Source organism: Tenrec ecaudatus, chromosome 16, assembly GCF_050624435.1.
Source record: "Tenrec ecaudatus isolate mTenEca1 chromosome 16, mTenEca1.hap1, whole genome shotgun sequence".
NCBI classification, from domain to species: Eukaryota; Metazoa; Chordata; class Mammalia; order Afrosoricida; family Tenrecidae; genus Tenrec; species Tenrec ecaudatus.
Window position 1 is genome coordinate 71,510,751 of NC_134545.1, and position 19,733 is coordinate 71,530,483.

General features: G+C 43.1%; 1 protein-coding gene across 1 annotated transcript in view; it reads right to left on the bottom strand.

Annotated features, from left to right (window-relative positions):
* Window positions 1–19,733, bottom strand: part of ASAH2 (N-acylsphingosine amidohydrolase 2) — a 72,485-nt gene that overhangs the window by 36,964 nt on the left and 15,788 nt on the right. Inside the window, exons 6-8 of the mRNA XM_075533437.1 lie at window positions 19,505–19,582; window positions 5,118–5,238; window positions 3,329–3,454 (exon numbers count right to left, since the gene is read on the bottom strand). Of these exons, the coding sequence (XP_075389552.1) occupies window positions 3,329–3,454; window positions 5,118–5,238; window positions 19,505–19,582 (325 nt within the window). The remainder of the gene's footprint in view (window positions 1–3,328; window positions 3,455–5,117; window positions 5,239–19,504; window positions 19,583–19,733) is intronic.

Here is a 19,733-nt window from a genome sequence, read left to right on the forward strand (position 1 = left end):
AGGCAATACACAAAAAGGGGAGGTTGGCACAAAATAATGAAGGCAAAGGAAGGCACTAGGAGATGTACAAGTTCAAGTCAACAAAGGTGATTACTGTTCCACACACAATCTTGTAATAACTATAATCTCAAGTAACACCAAAATAGACACAAGCTGAACAAGTGTGAGAAGGCAAATGGAACTGACCCCATGAATGCATATGTGCGGCGATAACTTTTTCAACATCTGTATTTATATGTGCTAAAAATAGATATGTGAATTGCTAAAGACAAAATGGGTGTTAAGCAAATGTAGTGAAGAAAGCGAATGGTGCCTGGCTATTAAGAGACATAGCATCTGGAGTCTTAAAGGCTTGAAGTTAAACAAGCAGCCATCCAGCAGAGAAGCAACAAGCCCACATGGAAGAAGCACACCAGTCAGTGCAATCATGAGTTGTCATTTGGATCAGGTAACAAGCATCAGAAGACCCATAACAAACAAACAAACTAACTAAAAAACATATTGTTGAGAACAAGGATGTGTCGGAGCAGAGACCCGAAGCCCATCTGTGTACAATAGGACATCCTCCCTCAGAGGGGTCACAGGGAAGGGATGAGTCAACCAGGGTACAGCAAGGCACCAATGAAACACACATTATTCCTCTGTTTCCTTGAGGCTTCCTCACCCCCTACTATCATGACCCCAGTGCTGGTTCTCACTTCAGACTAGACTGGAGCATGTACACAGGCAGAGATAAGAGAGAAGAGCTCACGACACGCGAAATCCAGGAACAGGAATGTGAATAGCCATACAAGATGGGTAGGGGGAGAGGGGAGGAAGTAGGAATCGATAGCAAAATCGACACACAATCACATACACTCTTCCAACAACAGAAACCACGGGGGAAGGGAGACAGCAGTCGGTGGGGGATATGAAAATAATAATAATTTATAATCTATCAAGGGGTCACAAGGGAGGGTGAGGGAGGGAGAAAAGAGAAGTTGACACCAAGGGCTCAATAGAAAGTAAATGCCTAGAAAACAATGATGGCAACATATGTACAAATATGCCTGATACAATTGATGTATGGATTGTAACAAGTGTTGTAAGAGCCCCCCAAAATGATATTTTAATTAAAAATAGATATGTGAATATAAAAGAGCATACCAAACCAAACTCACTGCCATCGAGTCAATGCTAACTCCTTGAGACCCTCTAGGACAGGGTAGAAGGACCCCTTTGGGGTGCCAAGACTGTAACTCTTTACAGGAGTAGACAGCCCCATTTTCCCCTCGCTAGAGGGGATAGCGGTTTTGGATTGCTGACCTTGCAGATCACAGTCACTGAGTAACTACTATGCCCCAGGGCTCCCATAGGACAGCACACAGGGAACAAAATTGGTACATTTTCTTAGCCATAACCAAGCACCTTTGAGGGAATGAGTTGCTGGGCCTAGGAACTCACAATCGGAATCTCAAGGGACACTACGGTCAATTGGCATACAGCAAAGACATTATTTTGGTGAGTAGCCACTGGGGGGTCTTAAAAATATAGGGTGCAACCATTAGTTTCTTCCCATACAGAGCAAAATAGATCTATGTGCATATATTTATAGGTTTAGTGTTAAGGTAGCAGATGGACATTGGGCCTCCACTTAAGTACTTCCTCATTACAAGATAATTTGTTCTATTAAACTGGCATTCCAGGATGCTCACCTTCCCAACACGATCACTGAAGACTAAGTAGGTGCATAAGCAAATGTGGTGAAGAAAGCTGATGGTGCCTGGCTATCAAAAGAGATAGTGTCTGGGGTCTTAAAGGCTTGAAGGTAAACAAGCGGCCATCTAGGTCAGAAGAAACAAAGTCCACATGGAAGAAGCACACCAGCCTGTGTGATCACATGGTGTCAAAGGGATCTGGTATCAGGCATCAAAGAACAAAAAATCAAATCATTGTGAATGAGGGAGAGTACAGATTGGGGACCCAAGACCCATTTGTAAGCAACTGAACATCCCTTGCAGAAGGGTCTCGGAGAGGAGATGAGCCAGTCATAGAGTGCAGTGTAGCAACAATGAAATATAAAACTTTCCTCTAGTTCCTAAATGCTTCCCTCCACCCCACCCTCTTCCCTGCCACCCACTATCATGATCCCAATTCTACCTTACAAATCTGGCTAGACGAGAGGAAGTACACTGGTACAGATAGGAAATGGAAACACAGGGAATCCAGGGCGGAGGATCCCTTCAGGACCAGTGCTGAGAGTGGCAATACCAGGAGGGTGGAGAGAAGGTGGGGTGGAAAGGGGGAACCGATTGCAAGGATCTGTATGTAACCTCCTCCCTGGGGGGTGGACAACAGAAAAGTGGGTGAAGGGAGATGTCAGACAGTGTAGGATATGGCAAAATAATAATAATTTATAAATTATCAAGAGTTCGTGAGGGAGAGTGGAGAAGGGCCTGGAACTGAAATTACCTTTGTGGATCAATTTTCAGCCAATTTATAAGCCTATAATGTGAACAATTACATAATGCACACTCCTTAGAACCAACCATTTGCAATTGAAAGGGCATCTTTTGCTCAGGGATAAAACTCAGAAAGGGGGGATGATAGGACAAATGGAAACAGAAGACACAGGGAGGAAGTAGACACAGGGGGGAAGTAGACACAGGGAGGAAGTAGACACAGAGGGAAGTGGGAAGAGTGCTATTTCCTTGTGGGAATTGCAATCAATGTCACAAAACAAAATGTGTATGAATTGTTGAATGAAAATCAATTTGCTTTGTCAACTTTCACTCAAATGACAACGTTTTTAACTTTAAAAGATTGTTGTTAGGTGCCATCCAATTGATTGTGACTCACAGACACCCTATGTACAACAGAACACTGCCCAGCCCTGCACCAGGCTCATTACTGCTGCTTGGACCCATTGTTAACTAGGGGCTAGTCACATGGGGTGCTTTATGTCAACTTTCATTGAACAGCTCCTAAAAATAGCATGGGGATTATAATTAGTAAGAAATGTCTCAGGCAGGCGAGTTTTGATACTGATGTGTGACTTCAGAAATGTCGAGACAACATGTTTCACGCTGTCCAAGTTTAGGTAAGAATATTCAGCTGACATTTGCTGAATTGTTTTCCTATTCAAAAAATTTAACAGTCAATCAAGTACACATATGTCATTTACTCAATCGAAACTCAGGAGATTTGGTAGGGAGCGTACTGTGGAGAAGAGCAGACGCTAGACATAAGTAAACCTGATGAAAGCATGTTTGTAAATTCATGGTGAATATTCCAACAAAACATATAGCTGAGATACAAAACAAGTATTTGAGATGCCACAGTTACGTACCCCTCCAAGAGGACATGAGCTGTAGGGGTTATCGCAGGATTCTCCAGTGTTGATGCAATGTGGGCCGAGAATATTGGGGGACACATCTCCCAGATTGGATGAAGCAAAAGCTGCTACATATGGTCCCTGCCAAAAAAATAGCCAATTGCCTTTTATGCTTTCTTGTTTCCTATAATAATCACGCCCATTAAAGATGAAAATATGCAATTCACTCTGGTGAACTCTGTAAAATCATTTGCAAACAGTCAAAGGAATATGTACAGTAGCAGGAGAAAGACTTTCTGAAAGGGCTCACTGCAAGCAGTATCTGTATTATTACTGAAAATATTCCCATTTCAAATAAAAAGGCTTCAAATTGGACACCTTCAAACTTACACCTCAGACAGAAACATTCTGATAAAACATACACTGTTCAAAATGAACTCTAAAACACTTATATCTAGTGTTGTCCCTAAAGCTCAGGAGATCTATTTGCCCTTCCAAAGTAAATATTCTCTGGACTTGAAGAGAAAAGAGCGAATTTACATTTTCCTGTTTCAAAACTGAACCCAAATATGCCATCCACTCTGCTGACCTGCTCTCCGTTCATCTTTTCACCCTGAAGCAAATAAAACAAAACCTCCCAGAGTGGGGAAAGACATTAGCTTCAGACCCTCTGGTCTCTGACTCCACCTCCAGTCTCTTGGCTTTGTCAAACCACACACTGCCAGCGGGTCTCCCCTAAAGGACAGGCTAGAACTGCCTTCGCGGGTGTCCAACACTGTGACTCTTCATGGGAGCAGAAAGCCTCATCTTTCTCGTTAGGAGCAGCTGGTGGTTTCCAGGAGCTGGCCTGACAGTTAGCAGCCCAACGGGCAACCATGACAGCACAGGGGGTCCTTTTTAGATGTCTTAAGGAAAGAGATAAACTAGTATTGGAGGGCAGAAGTCTTTTTGATATAAAAATGATAATGTATCTCAAAATGCTTAGCAATAGAAGGTTGTCATAAAGATATGCCGATTTTACTTTTCCGAAAATGATACGCTAAAGGGGAAAATCGCTATCAAAGGTTGTGTCAAAAAAGGTGCTGGGAGATCAGACCGAATGTTATCAGGGCTTCATGTTAGAAAATGTGCTCTGGAAAGGTCTTGTGTTCTCACCTGAATCCTCCCCATCTCTTACATTTGGTGTGGAAGATGGGGTCAGAGAAAACAAAATCCTTACTCCTACTGTGTACATGTAGCCATTGACTTACATGGTGCCTGGGTTTGGGGATTCCTGATCCTCTCACTCACTGGGTTTCAAAGTTGTAAGTCTGGTGGGCCAGGGGTGTGTGGACTTAGGGTCGGTTGCTGAAACATAGACCTGGGTCCTTGAGAGGGAATTCATCATTGAGAGAAAAGGTTATGCCAGTGAGATCCAAGTACTCATCCTTGGTCCTCATTCTGAACCCCAACATTATTTAAAGGGTGCTAAATAACTTGTTATCATTTTTGGGTGGGGGGAGGGAGACACCAGCACCATCTATCATATTTCCACATTGATTCAAACCATTTTATATTACAAAAAAACTTGAACTTTTTACCTCATTACATGTAACTCTATGATGCCATCAATAACCTATATAAGGAGAAGAATAAGTAGTACATTTCTCTCTCTCTTTTTTTCTTCCCCAGTTTCTATCCAATCACATCAGTCTGTGAAGTTCATGATAACACTTTATTCTAGAGACCTGAATCTGCTCTACTGAACATAGCAGGAATAGTAATGCAAATGAATCAAGAAGCAACCAATGGCATAAATGCTTACCTCTCCAGGTAGATGTCCCCTGTTGATCTCTTTCTCAAAAAGGTACGAGGCATAGCCCATGTTGTCACTGTTTACAAGGTGGTTGCTGTTGTTCATGCTAACTGGATGGATGGGGAACCAGCTGTAAAAGAGCAAGAGACCGGAAATGAATCAAGGCAAACCTGTAAGTACAGACAAAAGCAGTGTCTCGTATTTTTCTCCAGCAAAAATAATAATAATCACAGACATTCCACATTTAGGTTCTTTTATTGTGATGGAGCTTAACTGATAAATTATATAATCAAATGGGTAATCATTAGTTTAAATTAAAATATAAAAGTCCATTTCATGAATATTTTATCATTACCATCTTCATCATAAGCTTTTATGAAGGGCCAAGACTACTCAGTTGCCAGAGGACCCAGCTAAAGAATTGTATAGCAATAGATCTTATCCTCATAATAATCAGTCAAATCAATTCCAATCAACCATATAAACATGAAGCAGGAGTTTGCTGTATGCCAAATGTTGGGGAAACTATGGTGTACTCTCAGACTCTTCCAAAAGACAGAAATGTGAACAAATGGCTCTAATACAGAATGATAAATATAAAGAAATAAGTATAAAGTGTGCTCACAGAGAAGTTTGCAATTCACTCTTGTAGGCATTCCACAGAAAGGGAATGGCAGAATAGCTCATCTACAAATTTCTATCTGATTCTTTATTTTAGCATCAAAACCACCATGAGAGATAGGTGGACACTACTTCCATTCTGAACGGGGTACAGAATGGTGGCCTAACAGTAAAGGGGCCAGGCCCCAATTCTGGACCTGTGACTCCTAGTCCAGTGCCTTCTGCAGACTCAGACCTCCCCGCAAGTGAAGAAGATCTCTGCAGAGTCGAAGAGAATAACGCAGGGTGGTTGTGGTTAAGGTTGGTAGGTGTGTTGAGTTGGCCCTGGTCCATAACAACCCTACACACAGTACAACGAAATCCTTTCCGGTCCTACATCATCCTTATAACTGCTAGGCTTACACCCACAGCCTGAGAGGCTCATCTTCTGGCAGTGTATCAGACAATGTTCCACGGCTCCTCATAAGACATTCAGTGCTAACCCCTTAGAGATGGATCACCCACTCCTTCTTACTAGTCTGTTCTTAACTTGGAAGCTCCATTGAAACTTGTTCACCACCAGTGACCCTGCTGGTATTTGAAATACTGTTGCCATAGCTTCTAGCAACACAGCTACACACAAACTGTATGACCAACTGACAGAGCAGTGGTGGAGGATCGCGTCCTGGATAGAGGAGGAGAAGGCAGAACACAGCTCAAAATCATAAAATAAACTAAGCTTTACTGGTTGGATGGAGACTAGGCAGGCCCCCAAAACAATAGCCCTTAGTCACCCTTCAGGTGTGGGGCTGAGCTCACTCCTGTGTTAGAATAACGAATCATTTTAAGATCAAAAGGGTAGCATTTACCTAAAGACAATTCTCAGAGGGCCAAGGAAGGAGGAATAGAAATAGGAAACACTGGAGGAATTGGGATTAATGATATTATTTTGTGGGTGTGCTTATCAAGCACATGAAACGCCGATTTGCTCTGTATACCTTCATCCAATTTATAAGGAAAAGTTATGAAAACATATGTATATAGTATCAGTCTGTGTATCTGTGTGTATTCAAAACTTAGATATCCAATTGGTCTGCTAGAGACAGGTGAAAGAATTCAATGAGAATATCCTGGCCTCTTTTTTTTTAATCATTTGATTGGGGCTCGTACAGCTCTTATCACAATCCATCCATTGTGTCGAGCACATTTGTGCATTTGCCCTCTTGAGTTAGAACCATGAGTGCTCACAAAAGATCCATGTACTCTTTTATCCCTGGCGACCCTGGGAGTGAAGTACGGTGCAACTCGCCTCAAACTCAGCAGTTCCGAGTCACCAATCCCTCCATGAGAGAAAAAGTATACTGCTCCCGTATAGGTTTCGAGCCTCGGAAACCCTAAGGAGCAATCCTACTCTGGTTTATAGGCTCGCTATGAGTTGGACTCGATGGGATGGCAGTAGGTTTGGGTTGGGTTGGGTTTGGGTTTCTCTTTTCTTCTACTCCCCAGTCTCCCTCCCAGGGTGGGGCACACGAAAGAGCTCGAGTCAATATGTGTGCTGAAGGACGCTCCAATTTTCATGAGACTTTGCATGGAATTGCCAATGGAATTGCACATTCTGTTTTCCGTGGTTCCTGACATGCATATTTCACCTGATTAAAGCACCCTTTCCATATCTCTCACAGTATTGCCTGCCAACTGCTTGGAGGAATAAATGAAAGGGCGTTTCTTGTATTATGCTGGATGGGGGATGCAATGAAGTGCATCATTTAATAAGGCTCTTCCAGCCATGGCTCTTGTTACTCTCACTGAATGACTTCTCTTTCATGGGTCTGGATAAGAAGTTGAGGAAAGATACTGATTGTATTTGTACAGTTCTTTGGGAGAAAGACTGGCTTTCTGCTTCTGTTAAGATTTACAGCATCCGATTGTACGATACTCACCTTCCTGACAATCACAGAAGGCAAAATGGGTGCATACGCAAATGTGGTGAAGAAAGCTGATGGTGCCTGGCTATCAAAAGATATAGCGTCTGGGGTCTTAAAGGCTTGTAGTTAAACAATGGCCAACTAGCAGAGAAGCAACAAAGCCCACAAGGAAGAAACACACCAGTCTGTGTGATCAAGCAAACACATCGATGTAAAGGGGCATGAATGTAGTGGAGACCCAAAACCCATGTGTAAGATAATTGGACAGTCCCTCTCAGAAGGGCCACACAGAAGGGATGGAAACCCTGGGTGGGTATAGCCTTGGTGACCCTTAACTAGTCTCTAGTTCGTTATGTTTCCTCCTACTACTATTATGGTTTTAATTTGTCGTACTTCATTAATCATGCTAGATTCACATATGTTCATTTGTATATATAAGATTGCTTGGTACATGAAAGGCAAGATAGATAAACCTTCAGACATCATAACAGGAGTAATGGTTGCCTGGGGATGTGGGAAGAGAGTGGGGGAAGGGGTTCATTGGGAACTGATAGCATTGATAGCTGTATCCCCACTTAATGGGATCAAACAACAGAATGGTGTATGAAGGGATATACTGGATCTTGTAAGATATTGGGGGGGATTATTATAGGGGGAAAAGGGGGGATTCCTGGTGGGTAGGATCAGGGAGGGAACTGATATCAAGGAGTTCAAGAAGAAAGAAAATGATTTGAAACTGATGTGGTGGCAATTATACAATACTTCTTGATGTGACTGAACTGTTATATTTCTGAGGGATCCCAATAAAATGATTAATTAAAATTAAAAATAAATTTTAAAAAAAATCACAGTCTTGGAAACCCATGGGGAAAGTTCTGCTGTATCCTATAGGATCTATGAGTCATGGTCAATTAGATGGCCAGTGAGGTTTTATTTCAGTGTCCTAAGTGAGTGGTGCCAAGTAAGGTTCTCCTTCACATAATGGCTTTTTATTTCTTATTGCATATTCCAGATAGGGAAATAAATGAAGGAAAATACACCTGAATATTTATTAGTACTTGGTTAATTTGCAGCAGCACAGGTTTAAGTGATTATTTCCTTTGTAATTTCCCTACTTTTCAAGCTGTCTATGATGATTACACTTTGTTTTTATACCAAAATTAAGGAATAGAAAAAGAATAATAGCCTTTGAGACTTCTTCAGGTTAGGAATTTGCCAGAAATCCAACAAACAAGTGAGTTCAACATCTTCTACAACTGATTTTTATGATGTTGTTTTCTAAACTTGGGGCAATTTAAATCACACAGACCTCATTTATCTCGGTTGCCAATCAAATATGGTCACTTTTGTCATCAAAACATCTTCTCAGCATCTTCACTGAAGTAATTTATAAAGGTGAAACCCACAACCGAGACATTTGACATGGCTAAAATGACTGCCCTGGCTATAAATCAAACCCCATATTGAGTCTAAGTCACTGCAGCCTGGCCTAAAATTGCTGCTTCAGCTGCTCTGAAAGAATAACTGCTCAGAACTCTAAGAAGAGTGCCTTGGTTAACATGTTCCCAGAAGTTGGGGACTTGAAATGATCACATTAAGAAGATTCATAAAAGTGAATAGGCTCACTGCTCAGATTGAGACCAGTCGGATCTCCAAGAGTCTGGCCTTTGTCTTTCAGGGCTGGAGCTGAACACACCCACGTGAGAGAATAAGCAATCATTTCCGATGAAAAGGGCAGCCGGCACCCAAGAACAATGTTAGGAAAGAAGATTAGGAGAGAAGGGGGAAGGGTAACCGGAACCAGGGTGGAAGTGGAATCACTGATAGTGAGTCCACGGTCAGGGTTGCAATGGATGAGTTGAATGAGAATGTGCATGGACTGTTGAAGACAATCCTGTGATCCACTTGGAAAGCCTTCGCCTACTTCACAATCCAAAGTTGAGAAGGGAAAAGTTGTCATTTAGCAATGTCGTTGTAACTTCCTGTAATGTGTCCTTCTTACGTGTGTGCATGCAGTCCTACGTTGACTCCATCCAACAAAAACCCAACTCTCTACTTGCCGTTTGGAACACTAGTACCCTGCCTGCGTGTGTCATGTCTGCCAACTCTCCAGTCTCTTTGCCTTTCGATAACACTTGCACTAGCCTAACAGAGGGCAAGCCTAGTGCTTCGCTGTAACTGCAAGAACGGGTCAAACACAGGACAACGGGTCAAAGACTCACTGTGTAACCTTGTTTGCGTTTCCACTGGAAGGGACCAGCACAACCAAGCTGATGGGAGAGTTGGCACGGGAAGTCAGCAGCGTGATTTATAACCACGTGGGTGATGGGGGAGTGTTGCTGCTGTTGTTAAAACAGAAAAACGCCTCACAACCACAGAGTGGGTTCCCACTCCGAGTGACCCTACAGGACAGGGCAGAATGGCCCCTATGAGTTTCCAAACGCTAACTCTTTTTCAGGGGTAGAAAGCCTGTCTTTCACCCTCATCCACTACAATGGGACCATCATGTCAGTTCTGACTCGTGGCAATCCCTTGTATAATAGAATGAACTATTGCCTGGTCCCGGGCCATCTTCTGAATTGTTATGTTGGAATCTATTGTTGTAGCCACTGGATCAATCCATCTTGTCAAAAGTCTTCCTCTTTTCTGCTGACCCTGTAGTTTACCAAGGATATCCTCTTCAAGGGCTAGTCCTTCCGGATAACATGTCCAAAGCACCGAGACAAAGTCCCACCATTCTCACTTGTAAGGGGTATTCTGGATAAACTTCTTTGTTTGTTCTTCTGGCAGTGCACGGTACTTTTCATCTTCTTGTCCAATACCCTAATCCATGCACAGCATAAGATGGGCAGATTCAGTGAAGTAAATAGGAACAGAGAGCTCTAACCAAACCATTCACCATCTAGCTGATTCATGGCGACCCCATGCGTTTCAGAGTAGAACTGCTCCATGAGGTTTTGAAAACTGTGACCTTTCAGAAGAAGACTGTCAAGTGCCTCTCTTGGTGTCTCTGTCTATAAGTATTGGGCTGCTAACCCCAATATTCGTGGTTCAGGTCCACCAGGCATTCAACAAATGAAAGATAAGGTTCCTGGTCCCGTAAAGAGTTATAAACTCTTGAAAATACAATGCCGAGCCACTGTGAATTGGGATCAACTCTAAGACAATGACTCAGTGAGGTTTTTCTTCTAAGTCACCTCTGGGTGCATTTGAATCACCAAATCTTTTCATTATTTGAACTCCTGCACAGCCCAGGACTCAAACAAGAAGCAGGGTTTTATAAGCCAGAGTTAATGATTTTGGAGAAAGTATTTACAAAGACAAGGGATGAGGTAGAATGGAGAAAAGAGAAGAGTCAAGAATGATTTCAAGAGGGTGGTCACTAAGATTTCAGCACTTACTGTTTGAATGGGCTTAAGTGAAGCAGAAGGACAGTCAAGAAGGTAGAGCAGAGAGCAACAGAGAATGAAAATGCAGCTATTACAATTCAAGAAATCATACATAGCCTTGGGTGGTAGAGAAGATGACACACAACGCCTCAGTTCTGCATGTCAATATCGCTCATATAAATTAATGTTGTCCTATAAACTGGATAATTCTAGATTGATACACAAAATTATTCATCACCCTATTTTTTAAGTGCTTTGAAAGACTCTCCATCCATGACCTCTTTTAAGTAAGGAGAGAAGGCTTTGCAATAAGGGAAAGAGAAGGCAATCGGGCTCTCGTTGAAATAGCTTCAAAGCCTGCCCTGGCAGCTCTGAGGAAGAGGAGCCCTGGCAGACTGGCTCCCGGAGGCTGGCAGGTGGCGAGAAGCATTCGTGCCACTTGGGCAATCTCAAGAAGGAAAATTCTCGAGAGTCAGGGCTGGAAGCCCAGCAAGACTGATCCTGCTCTGCGGGGCTATGCTTAAGGACGTGAGCAGGTGTCCCTGGGTACTGAAAATGTCTCACACATGGCTGTAACCCTAAGATTCATGGCTTGAGTCCACCCAGAGGCATTCTAGAAATCAGTCATTGGAAACTCTCCAGAGCCCAGTTCTATCCAGCACTGGTAGCACTGGCTCAAGGGCCATGGGTTGAATTTGGGCTTTTGTTCTCTTTAGGTGTCTCTCCCAGGGCTGCTTGCACAGGGTGACTGTGAGGAGCGGCTTGGCCACGTATTAGGGCTGCCATCTGGAGGATCCGCCCTCAGGACTTCCCTTTTGGGGTGGATACGTGAAGCCTCCTTTTCATTTCCTCGCTTCAAAACATCTCATGTATGCAGCATTTCAGTGCATCAAGATCTCTCAAGGCCTAGCTTCACCCCTTCCTTGAGTTGACTCCCTCTTTCTTCAAGGTGACTTTCAGAGTCCCCAAAGTAAATTTTGAGAATATATATATATATATATGCTTATATTTAACTATAGCTTATATTTTAAAGCAAGATACCCCAAGCATGTTCTCCATTTCTACATAAAATGTATTCACTTTTTAAAAACTAAGGTAGTATAGATAAAAGAGAAATGTGTCCTTACAGAGAGAAATCCAGTGGGGCAAACACTGCGCTCACATTTCTAGAAGATTTTGCTATTTAGCAGCGCTCTGAGGGCACGGTGGGTCATGCGTAGGGGTGCTACCCACACACAAGGTCAGCAGTTCAAAACCACACTTTGGACTCCTGAAAAGAGAGTCTCAGAAACCCACAGGGACAAGTCTAACCTGTCCAAATATGCCTACCCACTTCAATGAGTCAGAAGTGGTTCAATGCATCAGAAATGATAGGATGGCAATGAGTTTGCTTGAGGTTTTTCTTTTTTAATGCTACATAGAATCCTTTGCCTGTATAATTTTATTTATTTTTTCAAGTCACCTCCCTTCCTGAGTCTTCAGGAATCCACAAGCCCCAGCCCCGGCTTAAAACATCTTATTGGCTTCCCTCCTCCTTAGAACAAGGACCCAAGCACTCGCCATGGTCCTTAAAGCTCTTTTAAACCTGCCTTGGTCTCAAAATTTTTCTCACAGTCTTCAAATATTTTCAGGTCTCTATCTTTGTCCCATTGTTCTCCATACTCAACCACCTACCTGGACTTTCTATCAGTGCCTCAAATGGGCCACAGGACTTTTGCACATGTTTCTCCCACTGTGTTAAACGTTCTCTCCCTCTCATTTCCCAGTGGAACCCTGTTCTTCTGACGGTTCTCAGCTCCATTGTCATTTCCACTGTGATGGGGCCAAATTTCTCCAAGATCTGTTTCCTTAGCTCTACGTATCTTCCTTCTAAGCATTTAGCCTAATTATACCTGTATGTATAGGACTCTTTGAAAAGCTCCTGTCTCAGCAGACTACAAATTCCTTGAGGGAAGCAACTACACCTATTTTTGTCAACCACACTATCCCAAAGTCAGTGCATGACACATAGTCCACAAACATTTAATCAATGAGCGAATGAATACTCATCTCTGTGTGGAGGCAATGAGGTATATTCACCTTTTAAAAAATGTGGAAACTGAGTCATAAAGAGTTGAAAGGATTTGCTCGAGAGGCACAAACACAGATACTCTTTTCCCGAGGCCAGGGAAGGCATCCTTCCAAGTACGTGTCCCCCACTATCAAGAAGGAGAGCCAGCCTATGAAGCCGCTCTTGGGCTGAAATAGCAGAAAGCAAAGCAGCAGTTACCAGTAATTTACATGAGACACTTTCTGAGTGTTCTCAGACCCAACAAATAATCTACCAATTAACACAGAAAACCTCAGGCAACACTAAAGCGTGGTACGAGCAGGAATGATGTGGTCAATACACAGCCTAATGAACTAGGATCAATGTCTGTGCAGTCAGGGAAGGACCTTGGCAACACTATCTGTGCTTCCCAGGTAGACACAGCCCAGCAAAGTGAAAGAAAAATTCACTGCCGTCAGTTCGGATTCATCTCCATCCTATAGGACAGCATAGAACTGACCCTGTGGGTTTCCAAGGCTATAAATATTTTAATAGTTTTATTAGCACTTTATCTGCATATCATACAGTTCAATAATTCAATCATATCAAGAAGAGTTGTACAAGTCATCATATTCAGTTCTACAACACTTTCTTCTTCCTTGTAGTCACTGTTGTTAATAATGATTATTTTTCTACTACTGGCAAAATATACACAACAGAACATTTTCCAGTTCCATAAGATAACTTAGTGTCATTGATTATGCTCTTCGTGCTATACAGCGATTATTGATATCTTTTCCAAGTTATCCCACCACCATTGACATGAACTCAATGCCCCTAAGCAACAACCCTTTCCCCTTCCCCTACAGTAACCATGGATCGTGTGGGTTCTAGTTCTACTCCGCCCCTATGCTTCTCTTTTTTTTTAATCATTTTATTGGGGCCTCATACCACTCTTATTACAATCCACACATCCATCCATTGTGTCAAGCACATTTGTACATGTGTTGCCATCATTATTCTCCAAACATTTCCTTTCTATTTGAGCCCTTGGTATCAGCTCCTCATGTTTTCCTTCCCTCCTCCACCCTCCTTCTCTCCCTCCCCCTTGATAATGTATCGATGATTTTGTCATGTCTCACGCTGCCCGAGGTCAGAGACTGTATGTTTTTACAAGCATAGGAAGCCTCCTCATCCTTGCTCAGAGCAGCTGGTGGTTTCAAACTGACCTTGTGCCTAGCAGCCCAACACATAACCCAGGGCTCCCACACTGTCTGCCGCCTACTACAAACAAGTGCTTCAGGGTGTTTTCACTTTCCATCTTTTTGCCTAAAGCAGGAATCTTCTTTGGATTTCTTTAGGTTAGTATAAGCAGGTGATAAGGCAGATCTTACATAAATGCGAAGTGCTAGAAATAGAACTTTGACAAGCAGCGGATGATACCTGATACCTGGGCTGAAAATACTGCGTGGTGCATAGTAGGTGTGGATATTTGTTAACATGTTAAAAGGCGACCAGATGAAAGCAGGAAGGGGTGGTGAACTTTAAAATGGTTTTCAGGATGACTGAATATCCTTGGCTTCACTGTAAACTATTCTTACAGCATTGACCTTGTCAATCACATCACTTTCTAGACTTGGTCCCTCGGGTGAAGGGGCACTCACTGCCAGGGAGCTGGTTCCAACTCAGTGGCCCGATAAGCCAAGGTGGAACTGCCCCCTGTGGGTCTCTGAGGCTGTAAATCCTCCCTCATCTTTCTCCCACAGAGCCATGGTGGTTTCACTGCTGACCTTGCGGTTCGTAGCCAAACCTGCACTCCACGACATCATCAGTGCTCCTTCCAGACTATGCAATTCAGTCTGTGGTTCCAGACTCCCTGATCGGCCCACAGGCCCCTACATGTTGTGGCTGAATCAGTCCAGCAACCCAGGTTTCTCTGCACATCTGCTATCATTGTTAATGTGTTCCATGAGCAATTATCACTGTGCACCAAGAGGCAATTGCGGGAACGATTACATTAAGAATCGCATATGGCAGCTACAGATACAATGGAAAGTTATTATTTGGTGTTAAACACAGCAGATGGTAAAGTATTGCTATAACCTTGGCAGACTTAACCCTGTGATTTCCAGGTATGCAATGTGGCTACATGATAGGAAGCAACGAACATCTGATCACAAAGATAGCATCTTTAAGTTGTCTGTTCCCAACATTCAATAATTCAGAAATGAGTAAGAGGATCATGAATGGTGTCAATCATTAAACCAAGGGTTAAGAGAAATTGTAAGGGGCTAGGCACCTTTTTCTCGCAACAGATTTGAGACACTCCATCTACCTAGCCATCCCTATTCCTCACACTCCTACTTAGAACCCTCTCCTGATCAAATTATCCACTAAAGGGCCCTACCATCTAAAGCTAACGTCCTTTCCCAGAGTCATCTCTTATCTACTCCCTCCCCACGGCCTCACAACTCGTTATTCTTCATGATTCTATGAGACATTCCGGGACTCTTCAAGGTCCAGCTCAAGTACTGTTGACTCTTGGAAGCCTTCCACTGTGCTGCCAGGCAAAACAAAGTAGTAATCCACTGCCACCCAGTCCACTCTGCCTCACAGAGACCCGCATCAGATTTCTGAAACTGTCCATCCTTATGGGAGCAGACAGCCTGATCTCCCACAGAGCAGATGAGGCTGAGCTACACCTCTTGAAGGTAACAGACCAACACCAACCTCCCAGTGAAGCTCAGGACTTCTTCCTCCCAATTCACAGCACTTATTGATGCTCCCAGGAAGCATGATGCTCATCGGAGTTAGGCTACCATTAACTGTCAATCGACCTGTCCCTATCTCCTGCCCCCAAGCCATCCCACTGACTTGCAAGCACTTCGAGGAGATAGGCGAAACCTTACCTATTATAGCATACTCCAGGTGTATATCTGAGGGGTATCCCTCCCAAATGGAATTTTTTTCAACACTATGTATTTTTATTATTTTTTTTTTACAAAACAACCTTATCATTTTCAAAGTACTCTCTACTACACTTAATATATTTGTCAACTCTGTGATTCCATTCTTGGAAACATTTTTCAAACTCATCTGTTTGGATGGCTGAGAGCACCTCCCTGGCTTTTGTCTTCACCTCTTCTATGTAGTAATGCTGTCCTTTCATGTCCCTCTGCACTTCAGAAATAAAAAGAAGTCACGCAGAACGAGGTCAGGTGGGTAAGGTGTGTGGGCAAACGAGGCATGCTGTTTTCTGCCCCAAAAAAGTGGTGCACCGAAATGGCTGTATGAGCAGGTGCATTGTTGTTGTGGCAAAACTAGTCCCCCATCTGCCACAAATCAGGCCTTTTGAGTCTCACACTGTTATGCAACCTCTTCAGAACCTCTCAACAGTAAGCTTGATTAACAGTCTGACCTGGTGGAATAAACTCCAAATGCACTATTCCCCTCACATCAAAAAACTAATGAGCAAAAGACAAATCAAGACCATCTTTAATTTCACCAAATGAGCTTCTTAGGGCCAGATGATGATGGAATCTTCCACTGGCTTGATTAATGTTTGGTTTCTGGGTTGTAAGAATCGCACCATGTCTCGTCACCAGTAATGACCGTGGGGAAAATGTCTGGATCACTTCAGAGCTGTTCTTTCAAATTATGGCATGTTTCCACTCAATGCTCTTTTTCCTGGTCAGACAGAACCTGAAGCACAAATTCTGCAGCGATCCTTCTCATTCCCAAATCTTCCATTAACATTTGCTGAACCGAGTTCTGAGATAGTCCAGATAACTTCCTTATCTTTTCAATGGTCTGGCATTAGTCTTTGGGCACAAGTGCAGAAATGTTGTCAACATTTTCATCCATTCAGGAAGTTGACATTGCTCTCTTAAATCAGCCATCACAAAAATAATGAGGTTAAAGCAAAACTGCTTTTACAAAAAAATTCACTGTGACCAGAGAGAACCTTCCCAGATGATGCCACTGGGTGCACTAACTCAGAGCCAGTTGCTCAATTTTCCCTAGTGGAAAAATACTCACTACAAAAGCTCCATCCAGTGGAGAATATTTCCAGTTTGGGGGAGGTACACCTTCATAAATGGCTGGCATATAGGAAACCTATGAATGTCACATAGCATCTAATCAATAGATTAATTTATTATAATGGAATAACAAGTTTTATTGTGTCAGCTCATATAACAGAGATTATTTTAAGGTGAAAATAGACATGAGCCTGTTTGGGATACACAGTGGACTGCTAACTACAAGGTCAGCTGTTCAAATCCACCAGCCGTTCTGCAAGAAAAAAAGAGAGAGACGAGCTGCTCCTATAGAGCCGTCATCTTAGAAACCATAGAGGTCATTCTACCCTGTCCTCTGGGGTGGCTGGAGTTGGAATTGATTTGATGGCGGTGAGTTTGGTCTTGTGGTTAGTGACTCTCAGGCTAGGTTTCCTAATCTGCCCATGATAGGTTTCCTTGAAGAGACACGGTCTCATTATCCCTTCCCTTTTTGCTGAAATCATCAAACTAGGCACAGAGCGTTGTGTGTATGATCTCCTTTAATCCGAAACTAGCTGTGAGCCATTCTTATTTTAACATTCAAACAAGATAGCTGAGGTGGAAGTGGGGGGATTCATTTCCCCAGTCCACAGAGTTGGCAACTGACAGTGTTGGAATTAGAATCCTCACAGAGCTCACCCCAAAACCTGAACTTGAAACCAGAAGCCTCTTCGCCACCTAATTGCAAGGCTAACTCTCGTGCCTGAACTGTGGGTCTGGGTCTTTAATGTTTTCCTTTGCCCTTTTGTTGTTTTTTGCTCACTGCTAATTTTCATTTGGAGGTTTCAGAATCCTACCCCTTTACTGACACTTGTATCCAGGAGTTCTGCTGGCACGATGGTTACCCTGGGGTTGCTAACTTCAAGATCAGCAGTTGGAAATGGCCAGCTGCTCCGTGGGGGAAAGATGGAACTCCCAAAGAGCTGGAACCTCGCAGAGGCAGTTCCGTTCTGCGCTCTAGGGTCACCAGGAGCCAACATTGACTCCGTGCAGTGAAAAGAGATGAGAACATTTATTATCAACATTTAAACATTCTCTGGATCCCACAGTTCTAGACCCAGAGCAGTTGCAGACTTTGTCCAAATTGCATAGCTCATAAGCGGAAGTCAAGGTGAAGATACCTGACACGAGGCTAACCGCTAAGTCCATCCAAATGCAAAGACCAAACTCGCAAATGTATACAACTACCTCTTATTGAAAATCAAAACAGACACAAAACAAATCTATGAGCTTTCCTATAGGCAGCGACTCCCAGAGAAGAGTATGATATGTGAATTGTGTGCCACAAAAGCTGTCTAAATTAATTTTTAAAATAACACTTTAAAAAAATAGAGTACTAAGATCTTGGAGAACTGGAATTTTACCAAGTCTGTTTTCAATAGGTGATCTAGGCTCTGCGTTTATCACGAATTGCATCCTCCTGCACAAGACTAATCCCTTTTGAAAGGGCACCGGTTCATAATTACTTGCTTACTTGGTGGAATAATTGTCCCTGTTTTAGAAGGCAATCATTGTACACCATCACAGAAGTCCCATGTTTGAGACCTTGACGCAGCAATAAGCACTAATGTTAAACTGTCCGAGGCTGTACTTGACCTCTTTCCTCAGACCCCTTGTGGTGGGTACATAATCTGGTATCAACTTGTGGAGGGGGGAGTCTAGCCTGCCAAGCAGGTTGCAGCTTGATGGCCCCATTTGGAGGCGCTAAGGAGATAACTAACTTGCAGGAGGCGGGACACTCCCTCATTCCCCGCGAGATGTTACTGACAACGAGCCTGCTGGAGCTATGCAGATGAAGCCAGAGCCCTGGAGCTGGAGGAGCCACGTGGAGACACCTGACAACATTGAGACGCTTCCACTCCCATGGGTTGCCAAGACTTTCCACCCACAGGTCTGTGATCTTCCTGAATTCAGTGTGATTGCATGTGTTGCATGGGTCACAAGAGGAATTTATGGGCGAATAATGGACTTGTGGGCTAATATTGAACAAACTCATGAACTCGATCTGGACTGGGCTGGGTGTTTTCTTGATGCACAATTGCTTCTTGATATAAAGCTCTCTCTTACACACATATAAGTGTCTATGAATTCATTTCTCTAGTCTACCCAGACTAACACACCTTTCCTTAAGTAAGACTTATACTTGCCTTACACAATAAGTAAAAGTATGTACTTACCATCTTACAGAGCCAGCACTAAACTCTGAGGGACTGAGAGCTGTGCCTCACGGCGCATCGCTGGAACTCCGCGTGCCTGCGCTCTGGGGTCAACACTTCACTACTCGACGGATTCTCCTCTCTGCTAACACGATCTCTCTTTCCTCCTCATTCTCTTTCCACTCACTCTGTCATTAAGGAAATTTATCCTGCCAGTCTTTACAAAGGAAATACAGTACCTGATACAGCCCAGGTCCTCTCCATTCAGGTCTACCATTTTCAACACTACCATTTCCTTGTCTGTATTTGAAGAGTACCTGGTCAGGAAAACAGAGAACGTTCAACCAATTTTGTGTTATATATATATATACCTTTACCTCTACCTTTTTCCTCAGCTAAGGACCATCTGCAACTATGGTCAGAATTAGAGATACTATATAAGCCGACTGGAGCAGAACTATAGATGTC